Source organism: Callospermophilus lateralis, chromosome 1 (genome assembly GCF_048772815.1).
Source record: "Callospermophilus lateralis isolate mCalLat2 chromosome 1, mCalLat2.hap1, whole genome shotgun sequence".
Taxonomy (NCBI): Eukaryota; Metazoa; Chordata; class Mammalia; order Rodentia; family Sciuridae; genus Callospermophilus; species Callospermophilus lateralis.
This window is the reverse complement of record NC_135305.1, coordinates 213,398,047-213,415,447: the sequence shown is the minus strand read 5'-3', so window position 1 is coordinate 213,415,447 and position 17,401 is coordinate 213,398,047. Positions and strand designations below refer to the sequence as shown.

The 17,401-nt window shown below is 42.4% G+C and overlaps 1 protein-coding gene and 1 pseudogene across 1 annotated transcript; both read right to left on the bottom strand.

Annotated features, from left to right (window-relative positions):
- Positions 1-1,869: 1,869 nt before the first annotated feature.
- Positions 1,870-2,762, bottom strand: LOC143411687 (olfactory receptor 7A17-like; annotated as a pseudogene).
- Positions 2,763-8,387: 5,625 nt separating this feature from the next.
- LOC143400342 (olfactory receptor 7C1-like) lies at positions 8,388-9,338 on the bottom strand. The gene has a single exon (XM_076857613.1). It carries the CDS (start codon positions 9,336-9,338, stop codon positions 8,388-8,390), a length of 951 nt encoding a protein of 316 aa, XP_076713728.1.
- Between the last annotated feature and the right edge of the window lie 8,063 nt (positions 9,339-17,401).

Genomic DNA, 17,401 nt, shown 5'->3' with positions numbered 1-17,401 from the left:
ATTCTGATTAGCTTTAGTCACTCTAGTATGCAACAGAACATCGGAACGCATTCCTCCTGACTGTGACTTTATGCCTGTTGACAACCTCTACTACCCTTCCTCTTCCCTGTCCAGCCCTGGTAACCATTAGTCTCCTCTCTGCTCCCCAGACACCAGGAGTTCTGGGTTCCACCTCAAGGGGGATTCTGCACTCTTTGCCTCTCTATGTTCATTCTGGGCTGTGAAGTGCATCTCACTGTGGTTTTGCATCAGATTCAAATTTTGGTCTCCATAAGTAAAGTTTCGTTGGAGACAGCCACACCCGCTCCTTTGTTATCTATGATGGCTGCCACCCTCATGGCAGAGCTGAATCTCTGTGAGAGACCATGTGGCCTGTGAAGCCTAAGACATTGTCTATCTGCCCCTTCACAGAAGTTTGCTGGGCCCTCCACTCAAGCAAGTAGTCAAGGTGAGAACTATATTAGTGAGTGTGTGTATGTGTGTGTGTGTGTGTGTGTGTGTGTGTGCACGCGCGCACTGGCACTTTATTACAATTACCGTCAGCTCTGTTCCCTTAGTTATTGCAAGGTCTAGCTATTGCTGCAGAACAAGCAGTCCTCAATGCAAATGGTTTAATAAGGTTTTTAATACCCAATGGGACTATCTGTTGGGGGTTTTCTGAGTCTGGCTCAGGAAAAGAATATGCATGTTCACAGGAGAGTCTGTGGCCAGAAATCACATGATGGGTAGGAAATTCATCTCCATTGTGAGACATCCTTTGATTTTGAGTACTGAAGTCATTCTGAGACTGAAGGAAACACATAATGGAGGATATAGGTATTGCTCATTCAGTTCCCTTCTAGTGCTTTGGCAAAATTCAGAAAGGGGAGGAATATTTCACTTAGAATAATGGAAGGATTAATATTTCTAGGCAGCACTGGACATTTTCAAGCATATCAGTGACTCAATAGTGCAACCTACAAAATGCTGACCAATGTCAATGAGCAAATCCCCCCAACACAAGAACACCAACCTTCCACACCTCAGTGATTGTATTTGCAAGATGAAAAGGCACATTTACATAGCAATATGTGTAATGTAGACATTTTTTATCATCATATTTAAAGTCTTCTCTGATTCTGAGGCCTAAGTAACGAAACTTTCATTTTAAGTTTTTCTTTCCATCTAGACTTCAAGTGGAGACATGTATTTGAAAATACATGTATTTGTCAGTGATTATGGTAGAGACTGTGGACACCAAGCTGGGCAAGAGAAAAGAATCCCAATGGTGAGAAGAAAAGCCAAAGCTCAGCCATGAAGGTCACTGGTCTGTTAGAATTGGCCTCATCAGGAAGAGCAGCTGAGATGGGGACGCATGGAGGCATGAGGGACCCACAGGGCAAAGCCATTTGGTGGGACTCCCTCCAGTATAGGATTATTACACAGGCCATCTTAACTGTCAAATGCATTCCCCCACAGGAGTACCATGCACGACTGTGTGTTTTAATTTCAATAAAAGAAATGAACCATTATGGGAGAAGAAATGGTTTTCAGAAATGCATGTCATCCTGTGAGATGAAAGTGAAGTTCCAATATCTCTAACCCAGGACTGAAAATTACTTTGAGAGAGTATGCAGATGATAGAGAGGAAGACTGCTCAGATCTCGGAGCAGAGAGCTTAGCAGGGTGACCTTTATTATTTTCACAGGGAAGTTGAAATTAAAGGAAGAGAAACTCCAGAAAACAAGTAGAAGGAACAAGTCATACTTCTCTCTCTCTCAGATCAAAATATTATAATTTATTTTTTGCTCTAAGTCTTGAGCTCTGTGATCAAAAGCCATATTTAAGAGTCAGGAAAATGGGCCTTTGAATTTTTTCTTCCTCACAGAGTCATCTCAGAGCACTCTTGATGTCCTTGTTCCTCAGGCTGTAGATGAAGGGGTTCAGCATGGGGGTGACCACATTGTACATCACTGAGGCTGTTGAACTTGAGTGTGCATTTTGGGCAATGGAAGAACTAAGGTACACTCCCAGGAGTGTGCAATAGAACAAGGAGACCACGAAGAGGTGAGATGCACAGGTGGAGAAAGGTCTGTACTTGCCCTGAGCTGATGATACTGCACGGATGGAGGACACGATCTTGGAGTAAAAGGGAAGGATGTCAGCCAGGGGACCACTTGGAGCAGTCGGCTACAATTACAGCACTATATTATTTAAAAAAGTGTCAGAACAGGCAAGATAAACCAACTGATTAGTTTCACAAAAAAGAAGTGGTATCTCCAAATCTGTGCAGAAGGACCGTCGCAATGCCATTCAACTTTGTAACAGGGAATGAAGAAAACTCATGATCCAGGACACCCAAACCAGATATCCATAGAACCTGGGGTTCCTGATGACAGAGTAGTGCAGGGGGTGACAGATGGCCACAAAGTCGTCATAGGTCATCATGGCCAGGAAGAAGTTTTCCAACCTCATAAATAATTTAAAAAAGCTCATCTGGGTGATGCATCCTGCATAGGTAATGGCCTTGCTCTGTGTCTGGATGTTCGCCAGCATCTTGGGGATGGTGGTGGAGGTGAAGCAGATGTCCACAAAGGACAGGTTGGAGAGGAAGAAGTACATGGGCATATGCAAGTGGGAGTCTGAGATGGTGAGCAGGTTCCCCAGCACAGTGACCAGGTACACGGACAGGAAAAGCCCAAAGACGAGGGGCAGCAAATCTGGATCCTCTGAAAATCCCAGCAGAAGAAATTCTGTATTTTTGTGAAATTTTTTGGTTCCATGTACTGTGAAGAGAAAAAATAACACATGAGTAGTTTTTGCACCTAGCCCCCTTTGGGGTGACCCCAATTTCATTCCTGTTTAGGAGACTCCTTCTCTAATTAGTTGATTCATTCCTAATTTGGAATTAGGAAAAAGGTAGCTTCGCTACCTTTTTTTGTCATGATTTTGTGTATTCTTCAGTTTCAATGAGCAATTCTTCCATGTCCTTGGGGAAGGGCCTTGAGTTCTGATCCTGTTCAAGGCACTGGCTTGGCCATGGGCACAGCATGCTCAAAAACAAAAGTCCTTAAGATCCCATCATGGAGAAAGAACGTACAAAGACAGCTGTTAAAAATAACAGCTCTAGCTGAGGATTTCCAATGTTTTCTCCATAAAGTGATGATCCCTTTTGGAGTGATGATGCCTTGCATATGCGTAAATGGATGTAACAGTGAAAAATAAAAAAAATTCTCATAATATGTCAGATGGTATAACCACTATGAATCAGACATGGAGAGGTCAGAAGGGAAGAAGATGGAGGTGCTTGTCCTTTGGGGGTCCAGTAGGAGAGGTGAAAGGTTGCTGAGAGCCATTAGCCAAGTAGGTATGACAATTTCCTTGCCAGCGTACCCCATGTTGCTTAGAGGAAGGACTCGTGGAAATAGGACTTGCCTTGGACATTTTGCAGTGACATTGCATGTAAGGTGACCTTGCTCAAGGACCAGGGCGGATCCGGGTTTAGGACGGATCAGGGTTTAGGGCTCTCCTTGGGTTCAGGGCGGTTCCAGGTTTAAGGTGTACCCTGCTGGGAATAGGGCATATCCTGCTGCCTCAGGCGTGCCCGCTCCTGTAGTTCCCGTTGAGTTCTCCTGGGATTCAGAGAGTATTTGAGATCCAGAACGTGGAACTTGGGAGAGAACGTGTTTTTCCCCAGAACGTGTTTGTAGACGGGCCGGTGTGAGTTCGGGAATAAAGAATTGCTGTTTGAACCTACAAAGCTGTGAGTGGCTCGTGATTTTGTGCCCAGTCAGACTGCGGCAAAAGGTGACCCTTGAGCAGAGGCCTGCAGGAGAGGAGGGTCCCTCAGGTGGTCTGCATAGGCCTGCACCTGGTGGGAGGGGCGACAGGGCAGGGTCCTGAGGATGGCGCTGGCCTGGCACATCCAAGTTTCAAAGGAGCCCCGGGGGCAGCAAGCGTGAGCTGGTGGGTGCACAGGAGGCCCCGTCTGCGAATGCTGAGGGGGGAGCTGCCTCCTGGCTGCTGTGGAGATGCTGAGATCCTCAGGAGGGGCCTTTGTTCCCCTGCCCTCTTGTGACTGTTGCTGGAGGCAGCTTTCCTGAGGTGGCTGACCCCTGAGCAGCTGCGCATACTTTATGTGGATGAGAAGATAAATTCAGACACACGTGACCCTGGCTGTCCCTTTACCACTTCAATGTCATAGATGTGCCCATCTCCTCCACAAGTGTCCTCAGATCCCTTGTGCTTCTTATTTTGTGTTTTTTTCCCTTTGGCAGGACCTCTTACCCTAAGGTCCACACCAACAGTGAATTTTCTCCTCTATGATATTATACCATTACAATCATTGTGCTGGTTCTATGTTGTACAGCAGGTGTCTGGATATCAATCCCATGTACAACTTTAACTTTACACCATGGACACACAGCCCACATGTCCCCTACTCCAGGCCCTGACACCACTGTTCTATTCTGTGTATCTATGGGTCTGACAACTTGAGGTATCTCATGGATGCATAATCACGCATTGTTCTGATGTCAAAGGTATCCTGTGGACCAGAGTGGGTGCCTCCTCGTTTCTCCCTGTTAGTTAGGACCAGGGATCTGTATTATCAAAGTTTCAGTTCAGCAGACAAGCACCATACAAGAGGAAACATTACAGCCCCATATCCTTGATGAACACTGAAGCTTAGATTCTGCAACAAAAGAATTGCAAAAATGAGTTCAATGATGTGTTAAAAGGATCATTCCCAACTTGGAATATATGAGCTGAAGTGCCCCTGATCTAGACTGATCTCCATAAAATCCTGAACCTATTTTGACATTCTGTCATCTTTCTACAGAGGATTTTTCCCTAGGGACATCATAACATACATGCATTTATTTTTGTGTATTCTACATTTTCCATTATAATGTAAGGTCCAAACAAGAAGAGATTCTCCATGTTCTGTTTATTTTGTGTTTTCAAAGGTTGGCATTTATATAGAGAAAAATTAAAGAAATATAGATTTCTACCCAGATCAACACATCTTTTCAAAACAGTATCTTTAAACAAAATTGATTGAAAATCTAAAATAAAATTTCCCAGAGATATGAAAAATTGTGCTGTATACATGTAATAAAATTGTAATGCATTCTACTGTCATTTATTTTTAAAGAAATTAATTAAAAAATAGAATAAATTTTTTATCAAAGAACTAAAACAATAATTATTTAATTCCGTCATCATGAGTAATTTGAGAATATAAAACACCCGGATATAAAATGATAAAAACATTCGTTTTTAGGAGCAGTGAAAGAAGTGGAGTCCAAAGGTACAATTTCATCCTGTAAAAGCATAAGTGTGTACAAATGTGCTTAGGAAAGTGGACATAGTGGCAGGAGCGAAGGAGTGTAACCACCAAGGTTAGAGCATCACCACCGCTCCCTTCATGAGTTCCCACCAGGAATGTCACCTGCATCTTCCCACCTATTCCCAGCAGGAATCCCATGAGGCCAGGTGCCTATTCCAACTGTGCAGAGAGGACATCTCTGCAGATGTAATGAAACTCCTGTGTATGAAACATGTGCTCATGAGAAGGACACGGGAGATGTTCACTTGAATGCAATAGAGTGCGTTCTACAAAAGGGCAGAGGGTGATTGCTGCTCATGAAAACAGAACCAACCAAAGGGCAAAAGGCAATAGTTCAGAGAAACAGGTTGAGAGTGGAGAGTTTGAGAAACACTTTTCCACACCAGAATCTTTCCAACTTCAGTGAGAATATGAATCTGGTTGAAATGCAGGTTGTGATGGGGCAGGTTGGTGTGGCCAGAGGTTGTGGTTTTGTAAGAGCTCCCAGTTGGCATTGAGTCTGCCAGTCCTGGCTGGTGAACTCTCTTGTTTTTTGATACTACACAGAAAAATTGTGATAATGGCCTATAACAGAATGTTTTAAGAACACATGCACTGTGGAGTGACTGCTTCAGCTAATCATCATGAGCATCACTTCATGTGGTTATTATTTCTGTGCTGAGACACTCAATGTCCACTCACCACTGTTAATGATTCTGTTGCTAACTATGGTCACCAGGTTGTAGGTCTTCTGAACTCTTCCTCCTGTCTAGCTGAACCCCAGATCCTTTGACCAACAACTCTCCCCACAACCCCACAACCACATCAGTCCCGGGTGACCACCATTTCACTTTTTTATTTCTATGAATTAACATTTTATGATTACACATGTGAGTGAGATCATGCAGCATTTGTCTTGCTGACTCACTTTCACTTCCCTGTAAACTAGAATTTCCATCTGTGCTTTCACAATTGACAGAAGTTCTTCCATTTTTGTACTTGAACCATACTCCCCTGAGTATACTTATGACGTTCTCTGTATCCATCCATCCATGGATAGACACCTAAGTGGATTCCATATCTGCCTACTCTGGTCAATGCTGCAGAGATATGGAAGTGCAGAAGTCTCTGAGATGCCACCTTCACTTCCTTTGGGTGACCTTTTCCAGTGGTGGGACTGCGGGGTCACATGGTGGTTCCATTATTGAGCACTGAGGCTGTGGTCCAGCGTCAGGGTTAGGTGCAGGTGTTCTGAGGCTGTCTCCACCGTGAACGTCTCCACTACCTCAGTTCTGAATTTAGGTGGTCAGATGTGGACCCTGTTGAGCTCAGCTTCTGCCTAAACAATTTGACATTTGCATCCTGAATGTTTCCCTCATGACAGGAAGTCCAACCTACTGACCTTGGCTCCTTATTTACAAACTGGGTCATTCCCCCTTCTTTATGGTGTTTCTGTGTGAACTAAGCTGTAGGTTATAGCTCACAGGAAATGACCTGCCCAGATCAGATGCTCCAGGGATAGCAGTCATTGTGACTATCACCTTGTTCCTCATTGGCCCAGGTCACTGTGATGTCACAAGGGTTTCCTGGCACAGGGAGTACAGCATTGAGCAGCTCCTGGGAGACAGAGGTGGTGGTGTGGGGGACAGCGTCCTAGGACCCAGGCAGGCAGCTCAGAGCCTTTGTCCACCACCTGTGTTAGACTCATGGACATCATCTTGAACCACTCATGAAGGCTCCAAGTAGGCACAGTAAGGGTTTTCAGAGTCTTTAATGCTATTTTAACATGTTCCACTCTTGGGAAAATGTATAAAACTGATGTTTCTTGGCACATCAAATTATTTCCCCATTGCATCTTACTATTTCTGGTTCAAATCCGTAAAGTATAATTCATACGCTTTTTTTTTTAAGAAGAGATTTTTAGTTCTAGTTGGACACAATACCTTTATTTTGTTTATGTGGTTTTTTAAAGTGGTGCTGGGGCTTGAGCCAGTGCCCCACACGTGCTAGGCATGCGACCTACCACTGAGCCATGACGCCTGCCCCTAGTCAATAAACTTTTGATGTCACCAGGAATATAAACTGTTTTCCTCTCTGATTCTGCACCACAGAGAACTGGTTACAAATTTTACAATTAGTCATCACACCCACATATTCTCCACTCTTGGCCTCAGGCTTCCCAATGGGAGAGCAAGAGAAAGTCACAAATGAGAGAGAGCGAGCACATTCAGAAGTGGGATTGTATTGGAGGGACCCTTGTTCTTAGAAAGTTCTATACCAAAAAGGCCAGAAGGGGCAGGGTTACAAGGGACAGGTGGGTGTGATTCAACCCAAGGGGCATCACCTACATCTGAAGACAGGCCCTCAACTTCCTGAACTGGGACAATGCCCAAGTCACCAGGAAATGTAGTGATGGGTCAGAGCCTGTCACTTCAGGATGGAAGGTGCAAGGCATTCAGAGGGGCTCCCCACAGTTGGGGTCCATGTCTATCACCTCCTGAGCTCAAATAGTTCTTGTGATTCGAAATTGTGATCTAAAGTATGAAAAAGTAAGTTTAAAATTGGAGCAACATTGGATTTCATTGAAAATGTACAGGTGAGCCATGAACATACTGGAAAAGGAAGGCCCCAGGTTAGAAAAAGACACCACACACACACACACACTCACACACATACACACACACACACACACACACACACAAATCTGAGAGCACGTTAACTGCAGCTGTGCATGGTGTGCACACCTGTCATCCCAGTTCCTTGGGAGGCAGAGGCAGGGGAATCGTGAGTTTAAGGCCAGTCTGGGCAACCCAGAGACATCCTGTCTCAAACAAAAACAAAAGAAAATAACAACAATAACAGTCAAACCAACAAGTAATTGCTTCTACAGATTGAAAGGAAGAAAAAAATACAAAATTGGCAACAGACTTATAGACACCCTTTTTCATAAAATCCGTGAATATGACCAAGAAGCACAAAAAGCAAAGCACCTGCACTGGAGCCCAGCCAGGAGAGGCAGCGTCCACACTGTGAAGCACCCTGTTCCGTCACTCTTCACCACATTTGTGCAGGCACAGGGTCAGTATTCCTGTCTGCTGGAGGACAAGGAGCTGCACAGAAATGTTCCCAGGGCCCTCTTCATGTCCCTGTTCCTCAGGCTGTAGATGAAGGGGTTCATCATGGGGGTGACCAGGGTGTACAGGATGGACGCCAACACCCCTGTCCAGGAGGTGCGTGACCCTGTGGAGCTGAGGTAGACCCCCAGGCAGGTTCCATAGAACAGGGAGACAACTGAGAGGTGAGAACCACAGGTGGAAAAGGCCTTGTACTTGCCTCCCACTGTGGATATCCGCAGGACAGAAGCCACAATTTTAGAATAAGAGAAAATGATCCCAGCAAGAGGGAAAAACCCCATGATGCCTGTCACTAAGTACAATATGACATTATTGATGAAAGTATCGGAGCAGGCAAGCTTGAGGACCTCAGGGAATTCACAGAAATAGTGTGGGATTTCCACGTCTGTGCAGAAGGAGAGCCTCAGTACACTCACGCTCTCAGGAAGGGCTCCCAGCACACTGATGAGCCAGCTCAGGAGAAGCAGCTGAGCACAGAGCTTGGGGCTCATGAGGACCGTGTAGTGCAGGGGCCGGCAGATGGCCACGAAGCGGTCATAGGCCATCACAGTAAGAAGTAAATTGTCCAGCAGTCCAAAAACAGTGAAGAAGTACATCTGGGTGATGCAGCCTGCGTAGGTAATGGCCTTGCTCTGTGTCTGGATGTTCACCAGCATCTTGGGGATGGTGGTGGAGGTAAAGCAGATGTCAGAAAAGGACAGGTTGAAGAGGAAGAAGTACATGGGTGTGTGCAGGTGGGCGTCTGAGATGATGGCCAGGATGATGAGCAGGTGGCCAAAGATGGTCACCAGGTACAAGGACAGGAACAGCCCAGAGAGAACCGACTGCATCTCTGGCTCCTCAGAAAGTCCCTGGAGGAGAAATCCTGGAGTCCCCGTGTGGTTTTCTGGTTCCATGTAAAGTAAATGTCCCCAGGGGAGTAGGACAGCTAGAGGAAGTCACGGCCACCTCAGGACCCTGGCTGCCTGGGACGTGGACCCAGTGCTCTAGGAGGCATTGGCTTGGTGGCCCCTCCTCTGCTGTGGGTCACACTGGGGTTCCTTAGTGACACTAGTTCCCTTTTGTTGCCACCACCAGTTGGAAATCTCAGTCAGCAAACCTAATTCAGTTCCCAAAGCTGAGTGGACCTGGGGACTCTCCTGCACCTGGTCAGAGCCTTCCTGTTCTCAGGTGTCTTTGGAATGACTTTGTGCTTCACTTTTAAATGTCCTGGTAATAACCACCATTTAGGTAAAATGTTAAAAGTTGGGTCTGTATAATTCCCATTAATGATAAGGAAGCCCCATTTTCTATAGGCTTGGTTAATTTTTAATTAAAAAGTATAATGGACCAATCAATGAAGAAATTGACTCACCCAATTCCTCACCCAATGATGAATTATTGGGTGAGTCAATTTCTTCATTTAATTTTGAAATCTCACCTATTTTCAATGCAAATAAATTATTGGAAATCACATGGAAATAAATGGGCCAAAGAATTTTCCAAGTTTATGTTAACCCTGATACCAAACGACAACTGTTTGTTCTGTAGCACAAGACAAAGCAGCCATGATTTGCATTAATTAGCACAAGTAGAAAAAGTCACAAAGTATATTCATTGTGTGTCAAATATGATAAACAGGTGGCATATGATCCAAGAAAGCAACGAATATTTCATGCTGGTCACTCATTCTAATAATACAACCAGCAAGATAATGATCCTCTAGCTATAATCGGATCATATAATTAGATGCAGAAAAACCTTTATGGAAATAGATCTGGAAAAGTACAGTTAACTTGCTTAAATATGACAAAAATAATTCCCTTGTTTATCAGCTATATCCACTCTCACATGAAGCTGAGGAAATTACATGAAGATCATGAATTTACAGAAGATCATACACCTGCTGCTACCACTACCCAATATTGTTCTGAAATATCAAACCAATGTGACCACAGAAGGAAAAAAGTAACCGCAGCTTCATGTGTTGTGGAAACATATGAACAACCTAAAACTGTTTGCAAAGTCTAACTACTCAGAAGTCTTTCTGATAAGGCTAAATAATAACATACAGACTTAATTTTCTTCCTTATTTGCAGCAATTAACCAATCCACCTTGCATAAAGGTTGTATTCCATATAGTACAAAAAATGTCACACCCACAGACCAGGGTTTGGCTCGTTGAAGGTGAACAGAATATAATATGAACAGTAAGTCATGTTCATTTGCACTTACTGGTGGCAGAAGATTTATTAGTCCTTTCTGCTGATTGACAGCATTTTGTCTGTGTAGAAACACACGGGAGGAGAGAGGTGTCTCTAGTGCACATGGCAGAAATGACTGTAGGTGGATTAAGGGGTCACTGACCGTGTGAGTGGGTGGAGCAAGGTGACTGTGATGTTGCAGGACGTGTGGGTGAGCGGGAGACGTGGACACTGGGAAAGACGTTAGGGGAAGCCAGCGTTGTCCCCAGGGGAACTAGCAATGGGCTCCTGATGAGGAAGAAGAGGGCTGTGGAAAGAGGTCAGAGTGAGCAGAGGGCAAGGGAGGCGTTTGGAGAGAAGAGGCTGCAGTTATCTCTGAGGCTTCCTTCTTTCAGGCTAGGCACCTGGAAACTTCTGACACAATGAACTTTCCTGTTTCCTGGCCCCAGGTGATGCCCCGAGAGGAGCCGCCTCCCAGTCCCCTGATTTCATCTGCAGAGACCTCACCCTGCTGCTCCTGCTCTCTCTACCGTGGTCCTGGGCAGATGAGCTTGTGAGCTTGTCCTGCAGGCAGGTGCGTGGTGCAGGCGGCCGCTGTGCCCTCACCATCAGGGGACGGAACACAGTCATGTTCCTGAGGCAGAAGAGATTTTCCTTCTGTCCTTGGATTGGTGGATGGACGACATCAGGATGAGCAGTGTGTCCTGAATTCCAGAGTCTGGATTCTCAGAGCATTTTGTCTAGTTTTTATTTTTCTTCTAATGTGGTAATTTCTAGGCAATATATATCAGCTAGGAATCTGGGGACAAGAAATGATTGGGAGATTTCTAGTCAATTTTGTCCCCTTGGGGGTATCTCTAAGTTGGGAAAAAAGTGCCCTTCCCACGGGAGCCATTAAAGCTGGCGATAAATACTGTAAAGAACACAAAGCAGGCCATTAAATAATGATAAAGGGTTTGATTCCATGAGAGAAAAAATATATAAACACATAGACCCAACAGTAGATCACCCAAATATGTAAAGGAAGTATTTCAGGATGTAAAGGGAGAAATAGATTGTTATAATATTAAGGGGCCTTTTTGATGAAAATGCATTTATTTATTATGGCATTTCTAAATTAGAGTCCATGCTTTCTGAATTTAACAAATTAAAATTTGTTACATTCTCTCTTGTTTTCCCATTATTAAAAACAATTACATAAGATAAAGTGGTAGTATTTTTATAGAATACTGATTATTAAAAAAATCATGCTTTGATTAGTTCATGAGAGTAATACATTATGGGGTAATCTAGACATTCATTTATGCATATTGTATAATCAGATCCATTTTAATCCCCAGTATTTCCATTTTCCTTCCTCTCCTACCCCAGACTCCCTTCTAATCTATTGGTCTTCCTTCTAATAGTTTATTGTTTTTAAAAACTGGAGCATTATAAGCATGTATAGAAGTGGGATTCACTGTGGTATACATGCCCATAGCAAAGTTTGGTCAATTTCATTCTACAGTTCCTTCCCTTTCTCATCTCTTCTCCTTCCCCCTTGATCCCTTCATCTGCTCTATGGACCTCCCTTCTGTTTTTCATGGGAATCCCCCACCTTTTAAAACATTTCTTATTTCAATCTATCTCTGCATATGAGAGAGATCATTTGACCTCTGACTTTCTCACACTGGAGGACTTATTTCACTTAGCATGATGTCCTCCATTCTGTCCATTCACCAGAAAATGTCCTCATTGCATCCTTCTTTACGGCTGGGTGAACTTCCATTGTGTATATGTGACACAGTTTCTTTGTCTTGTGGTCTATTGATGGGCACCTGAGCTGATTTCATAACTTGGTTATTCTGCATTTTTCTGCTATAAAAATTTGTATTGGTATATGCTGATTTTAGTTCTTTTGGATAAATATGGAAGAGTGGTATTTTAATTGACACATAATTGTTGTGCATATTTATGGAGTATTGTATGTATTTCTGGAGTAGATTTGCATATAAGGTACAATTTGAGTAATTAGCACATCCGTCACCTTGCATAGTTATCATTTGTGCTGAGAGCATTCAGTCCTCACCACCAGCCATTTTGAAATGTACAACATACTATTGCTGACTATAGTCACCCACCCACCCAACGTGCAATAGAACATGAGAATTTTCCCTACTATCTGTATTCTTGTATTTATTGACTAGTCTCCTCCATCTGTTAATCTCCCTTATCTTTCTAGCCTGTAGTAAGCCCCTTCTGCTTTTCACTTTCATGAGATCAAGCTTTTATAGAATCCAGAAATGACAGAGATCATGCCACAATAGTAAGGGATTTTAATATACCACTTTTGCATAATCTGCACAGAAAGTTAGGAAAACACTAGACTTCACACATTTGAGTAAATGGACCCATTAGACATATACAGAGCATTTTCACCATCGGCAAGAGAATGCATTTTGTTCTCCAGCACACATGGGCCACTCTCCAGGAGACTTCATGTGTTGGGCCACAAGACAAGACTTAGAAAATTCAAGCAGACTGAAATCATATCTAGTATCTTTAAAAAAATGAGTACTGTGTATCAAAAAAAGATTATACATCATGACCAAATAGGAGTAATATTCCACAAATTTTCTCACATGATGATCCTACATACACAAATCAATAAATATGACACATCACATCAATTGAATGAAGGATAAAAACCATATGTTCATCTCAAAAGATACAGAAGGAGCACTTGATAAAATTTAACCTTCCTTCATGATGAAAAATATTCTCAACACATTAGGCATAGGAGGAACATAGCTCAACACATAAAGGCTACATATGATGAACCCGCAGCCGACAATTAGTGAATGGGGAAAAGTGGAAAGATTTTCCTGTAAGATGTGGAAGAAGGTGAGGGTGTTCACTCTCACCATTGTTCTTCATCAGAGTTCTGGAAGTTCCAATAATAAGGGCATCCAAACTGGACAGGAGAATGTCGGGTTGTCCCATTTGAGGTGACCTGATTTTTAACACTCTAGTTGTCACATAATTATACATACTCATGGGATATCATGATAATTTGATATTGTGCACAGTGTGCAATAATACAATCAGCATTATCAGCCTTTCCATCACCTTAAACACATGCTATTTCCTTTTGTGTGGAGCCTGCAAACTCCTCTCTTCCTAGTTCTTTATGAGACACATAATGAGATGTTGTAAAACTAAAATGAACTTACTGTGTTAGAGAACACCAGAAGTTATTCCCCTTACAAGACTATGTTTTGGTACTTGCTATCCAAGCTTCATGATCTTTTAGGTTGAAAAACTGAAAGATGTCACTGGAAAACAATGAGAACTGATAAATCCAGGAAACCCAAAGGATACAAAATCAACAACAGAAATTAGCAACATTTATACACAACAATAATAAACTAGCTGAAATAGAAATCAAGAAAACAATCTCATTTACAAACAGCTCTTTAAAAACACACAATAATAAAAATAAAATAAATTAAACCAAGGAGATAGGAGATTTCTACAATAAGTAAAAAACATTGGAGAAAGAAATTGATGAAGACACACACAGGGAAAGATAGCCCAGGTTCATGGATTGGCAGTATTAATATTGTTAAAATGTTCAATCTACACAAAACAATCCATAGATTCAATGCAATTCCTATCAAAACACCAGTGACATTCTTCACAAAAGTAAAGAAAGCAATCTTAAAGGTGTTGAGGAAGCACTAAAGATCCGAACAATGAAAACAACCCTAAGCAAGAAGAAAAAGGGTGAAGAAAGAGCAATATTTGTCTTCAAAACATACTACAAAGCAATAGTAATAAAACAGTATTGGCATGGGCACAGACCAATGAACAGAATGGAGAGCTGAGACATAAATTTATAAGTTTAAATTCAACTAATTTCAACAAAGTTGTTAACATACATGGGAGAAAGAATTATATTTACAAAAAATTGTGCTGGGAACACTGAATATCTATCTGGAGATGAAAGAAATGAGACCTATAAATTAAAAAAATGCTTGCCATTACTAATTATAATTGAGATTCCAATAAAAACTGCAATGGAGGGCTGGGGTTGTGGCTCAATGGTAGAGGCTTGCCTGGCATGTGTGAGGTCCTGGGTCTGAATCTCAGCACCACATATAAATAAATAAAATAAAGGCTCATTGACAACTAAAAAATAATTTAAAAAATGCCTGCCACATAAAAAATAAAATAAAGATGTTGTGTCTGCTGAAAACTGAAAAAACAAATATTAAAAAATTCTCTCTCTCTCTCTCTCTCTCTCTCTCTCTCTCTCTCTCTCTCTCTCTCTCTCATTTCTTTAGAAAAATAACTGCAATAGAAACCATCTAACCCCAGTCGGAGTGACAATTATCAAACATATGCAAAAATTCTGGTGAGGATGGGGAGAAAGAGGAACTCTCTTACCCTGTTTGTGGAATGTAAATTAATGCAACTATTGTGGGGAACAGTAGGGAGTTTCCTCAAGCATCTAAAGATAGAACTATCTGATTCTGTAATTCTTGCCTGGGAAAGGAGCTAAGTCTTGGCGATCTCCAAATGCGTTGATAGGTGATTCTGCTAAGCGCTCCCGGAGTCTTCCTGGGCTAGAACTTCGGGATTTGGGTCCTGCTCCAACGCAAGGTGTCCTACTCCAACACTGAGGCCCACAGCTCCACTCGGGGTCCCAGCGCTGGTAATTTCTGCAGAGAGCAGCTGTTTAGGGGTCCTCTAACACTCTCAGAGATGAGTATTCTAACTAGGCGAGATCTGCTGGCTCACTCCCTTCCTGCTACCATGTTTTCCCATTCCTGCAATCTGTTTCTTTATCTGAAGATTATTTTTATTCGATCAATGCTGTCCCTTGAGTCTCATTCTCCTAAACATAAGGATTCTCCCCATGTCCTTTCTGCAGAGCCCTGACCTCAAACTAGAGGATTTATTTCATTGCTTTGCCTACCCTCCTGCAGGCTCATTCAGTACCCTCGTAGATTCACAAGCAGAAGACATTGCTGTCCTCTGATCCTGCAATTCTCCCACCTAGGATAAATCCCGTGGAAGGAAATGAGTATGTTGAAGAGATATCTGCATTCCCATGTTTGTTTCAGGATTTTCACGATAGCTAAGACTCAACCCGAGTGCCCATTTCCAGATGAATGGATAATGAAATGTGGTATATTTACACTTTGTAAAGTTTCAGAGCCCTGACAATGAAAGAAATCCTGTCATTTGCAGCAACATGGATAGATCCAGATAAATTATGTTAAGTGAAAGAAACTGGGCACAGAAATAAAAGTCCCATATCTTCTAACTCCTAAGTGGAACCTAAGAAATTTGACTTCATTGAAGTTGACAGTAGAATAGTGGTTACTAGAGTTTGGGAATGGAAAGAGGGAGGGAGAATAGAAAGAAGTGTGTGATTAGGTGCAAAAATACAGTTAGGCATAAAAGGCTCTCATCTTCTATAATACAGTAGGCTGACTAAAGGTAACAGTAATTTATGGTGGATTTCAAAAAAGCTGAAAAATATAATTTCAAGTATTTCCAATGCAAATAAATCATAAATGTTTGAGATGATAAAAATGCTAATCACCCTGAATAAATCATTATACATTATGTTTATTTATAGGCTTATAAATATAGCACACCACATACCATAAATATATACAATTCAGCATGCATTAAAAATAACAAAGAACACCTAAATAATTGGAAACATAGAATGTGCATCTTGCCTTGGCAGTGATGTAAAAGAAATCACCACATAGTAAGTGCCTTAAAGCAACACCCATGTATTATCTTCTGGCATGTGTGAGGCCCTGGGTCTGAATCTCAGCACCACATATAAATAAATAAAATAAAGGCCCATTGACAACTAAAGAAAATAATTTTAAAAAACCTGCAATGAAACCATCTAACCCCAGTCAGAGTGACTATTATCAAATATATACAAAAATTCTGGTGAGGATGGGGAGAAAGAGGAACTCTTGCACATTGTTGGTGGAATATAAATTAATACAATCATTGTGGGGAAGAGCAGGGAGTTTCCTCAAACATCTAAAGATAGAACTATCTGATTCTCAATTCTCCTATCTAGGATAAATCCTGTGGGAAGGAAATGAGTATGTTGAAGAGATATCTGCATTCCCATGTTTGTTTTAGGATTTTCACAGTAGCTAAGATACGGAATCAACCCGAGTGCCCATTTCCAGATGAATTTAGGTATACATGACAGCTTTGTCTGCTCAGGGCTTCTCACACATTGGCCAAATCCAACCACTGGTCAGGCTATGTTCTCATTGGGAGCTCAGGAGTCTCCTCTGGGCTCATGCAGGAAATTGGCAGAACTCTGTTTTTGCCTTGGTAGAACTAGCTCCTGTTATCTGACTGGTTATTGGACAAGGTTCACGTTCAGCACCAGGAATTGTCCTTGGTCTGTAGCCATTGGGGCCTCTCCCAACATGGCGGCTCACTCTGGCAAGGACAACTGAGCAATCACCCTCTCAGGACCCCTTGTCATTGCTGGCACATTCCCTATCTCTGCATTTATAGACTTTCTTTATTTGCTGTCCCCAACCCTTTCCTCCACGTTTGTAAGCCTTCTGCCTTCTTTCCCATCAGAGTGAATTCTCACTCATCCACCTTCCTCAGTATTCAGCAGCATTTTCCACTAACCTCTCAAACCACTTGCTCTATCAAATGATCTGTGGATTAATTCATTCAGCAAGTGTCCATTGAGCACCTGCTATGTTCCAGGTACATGGAACACAGCATTC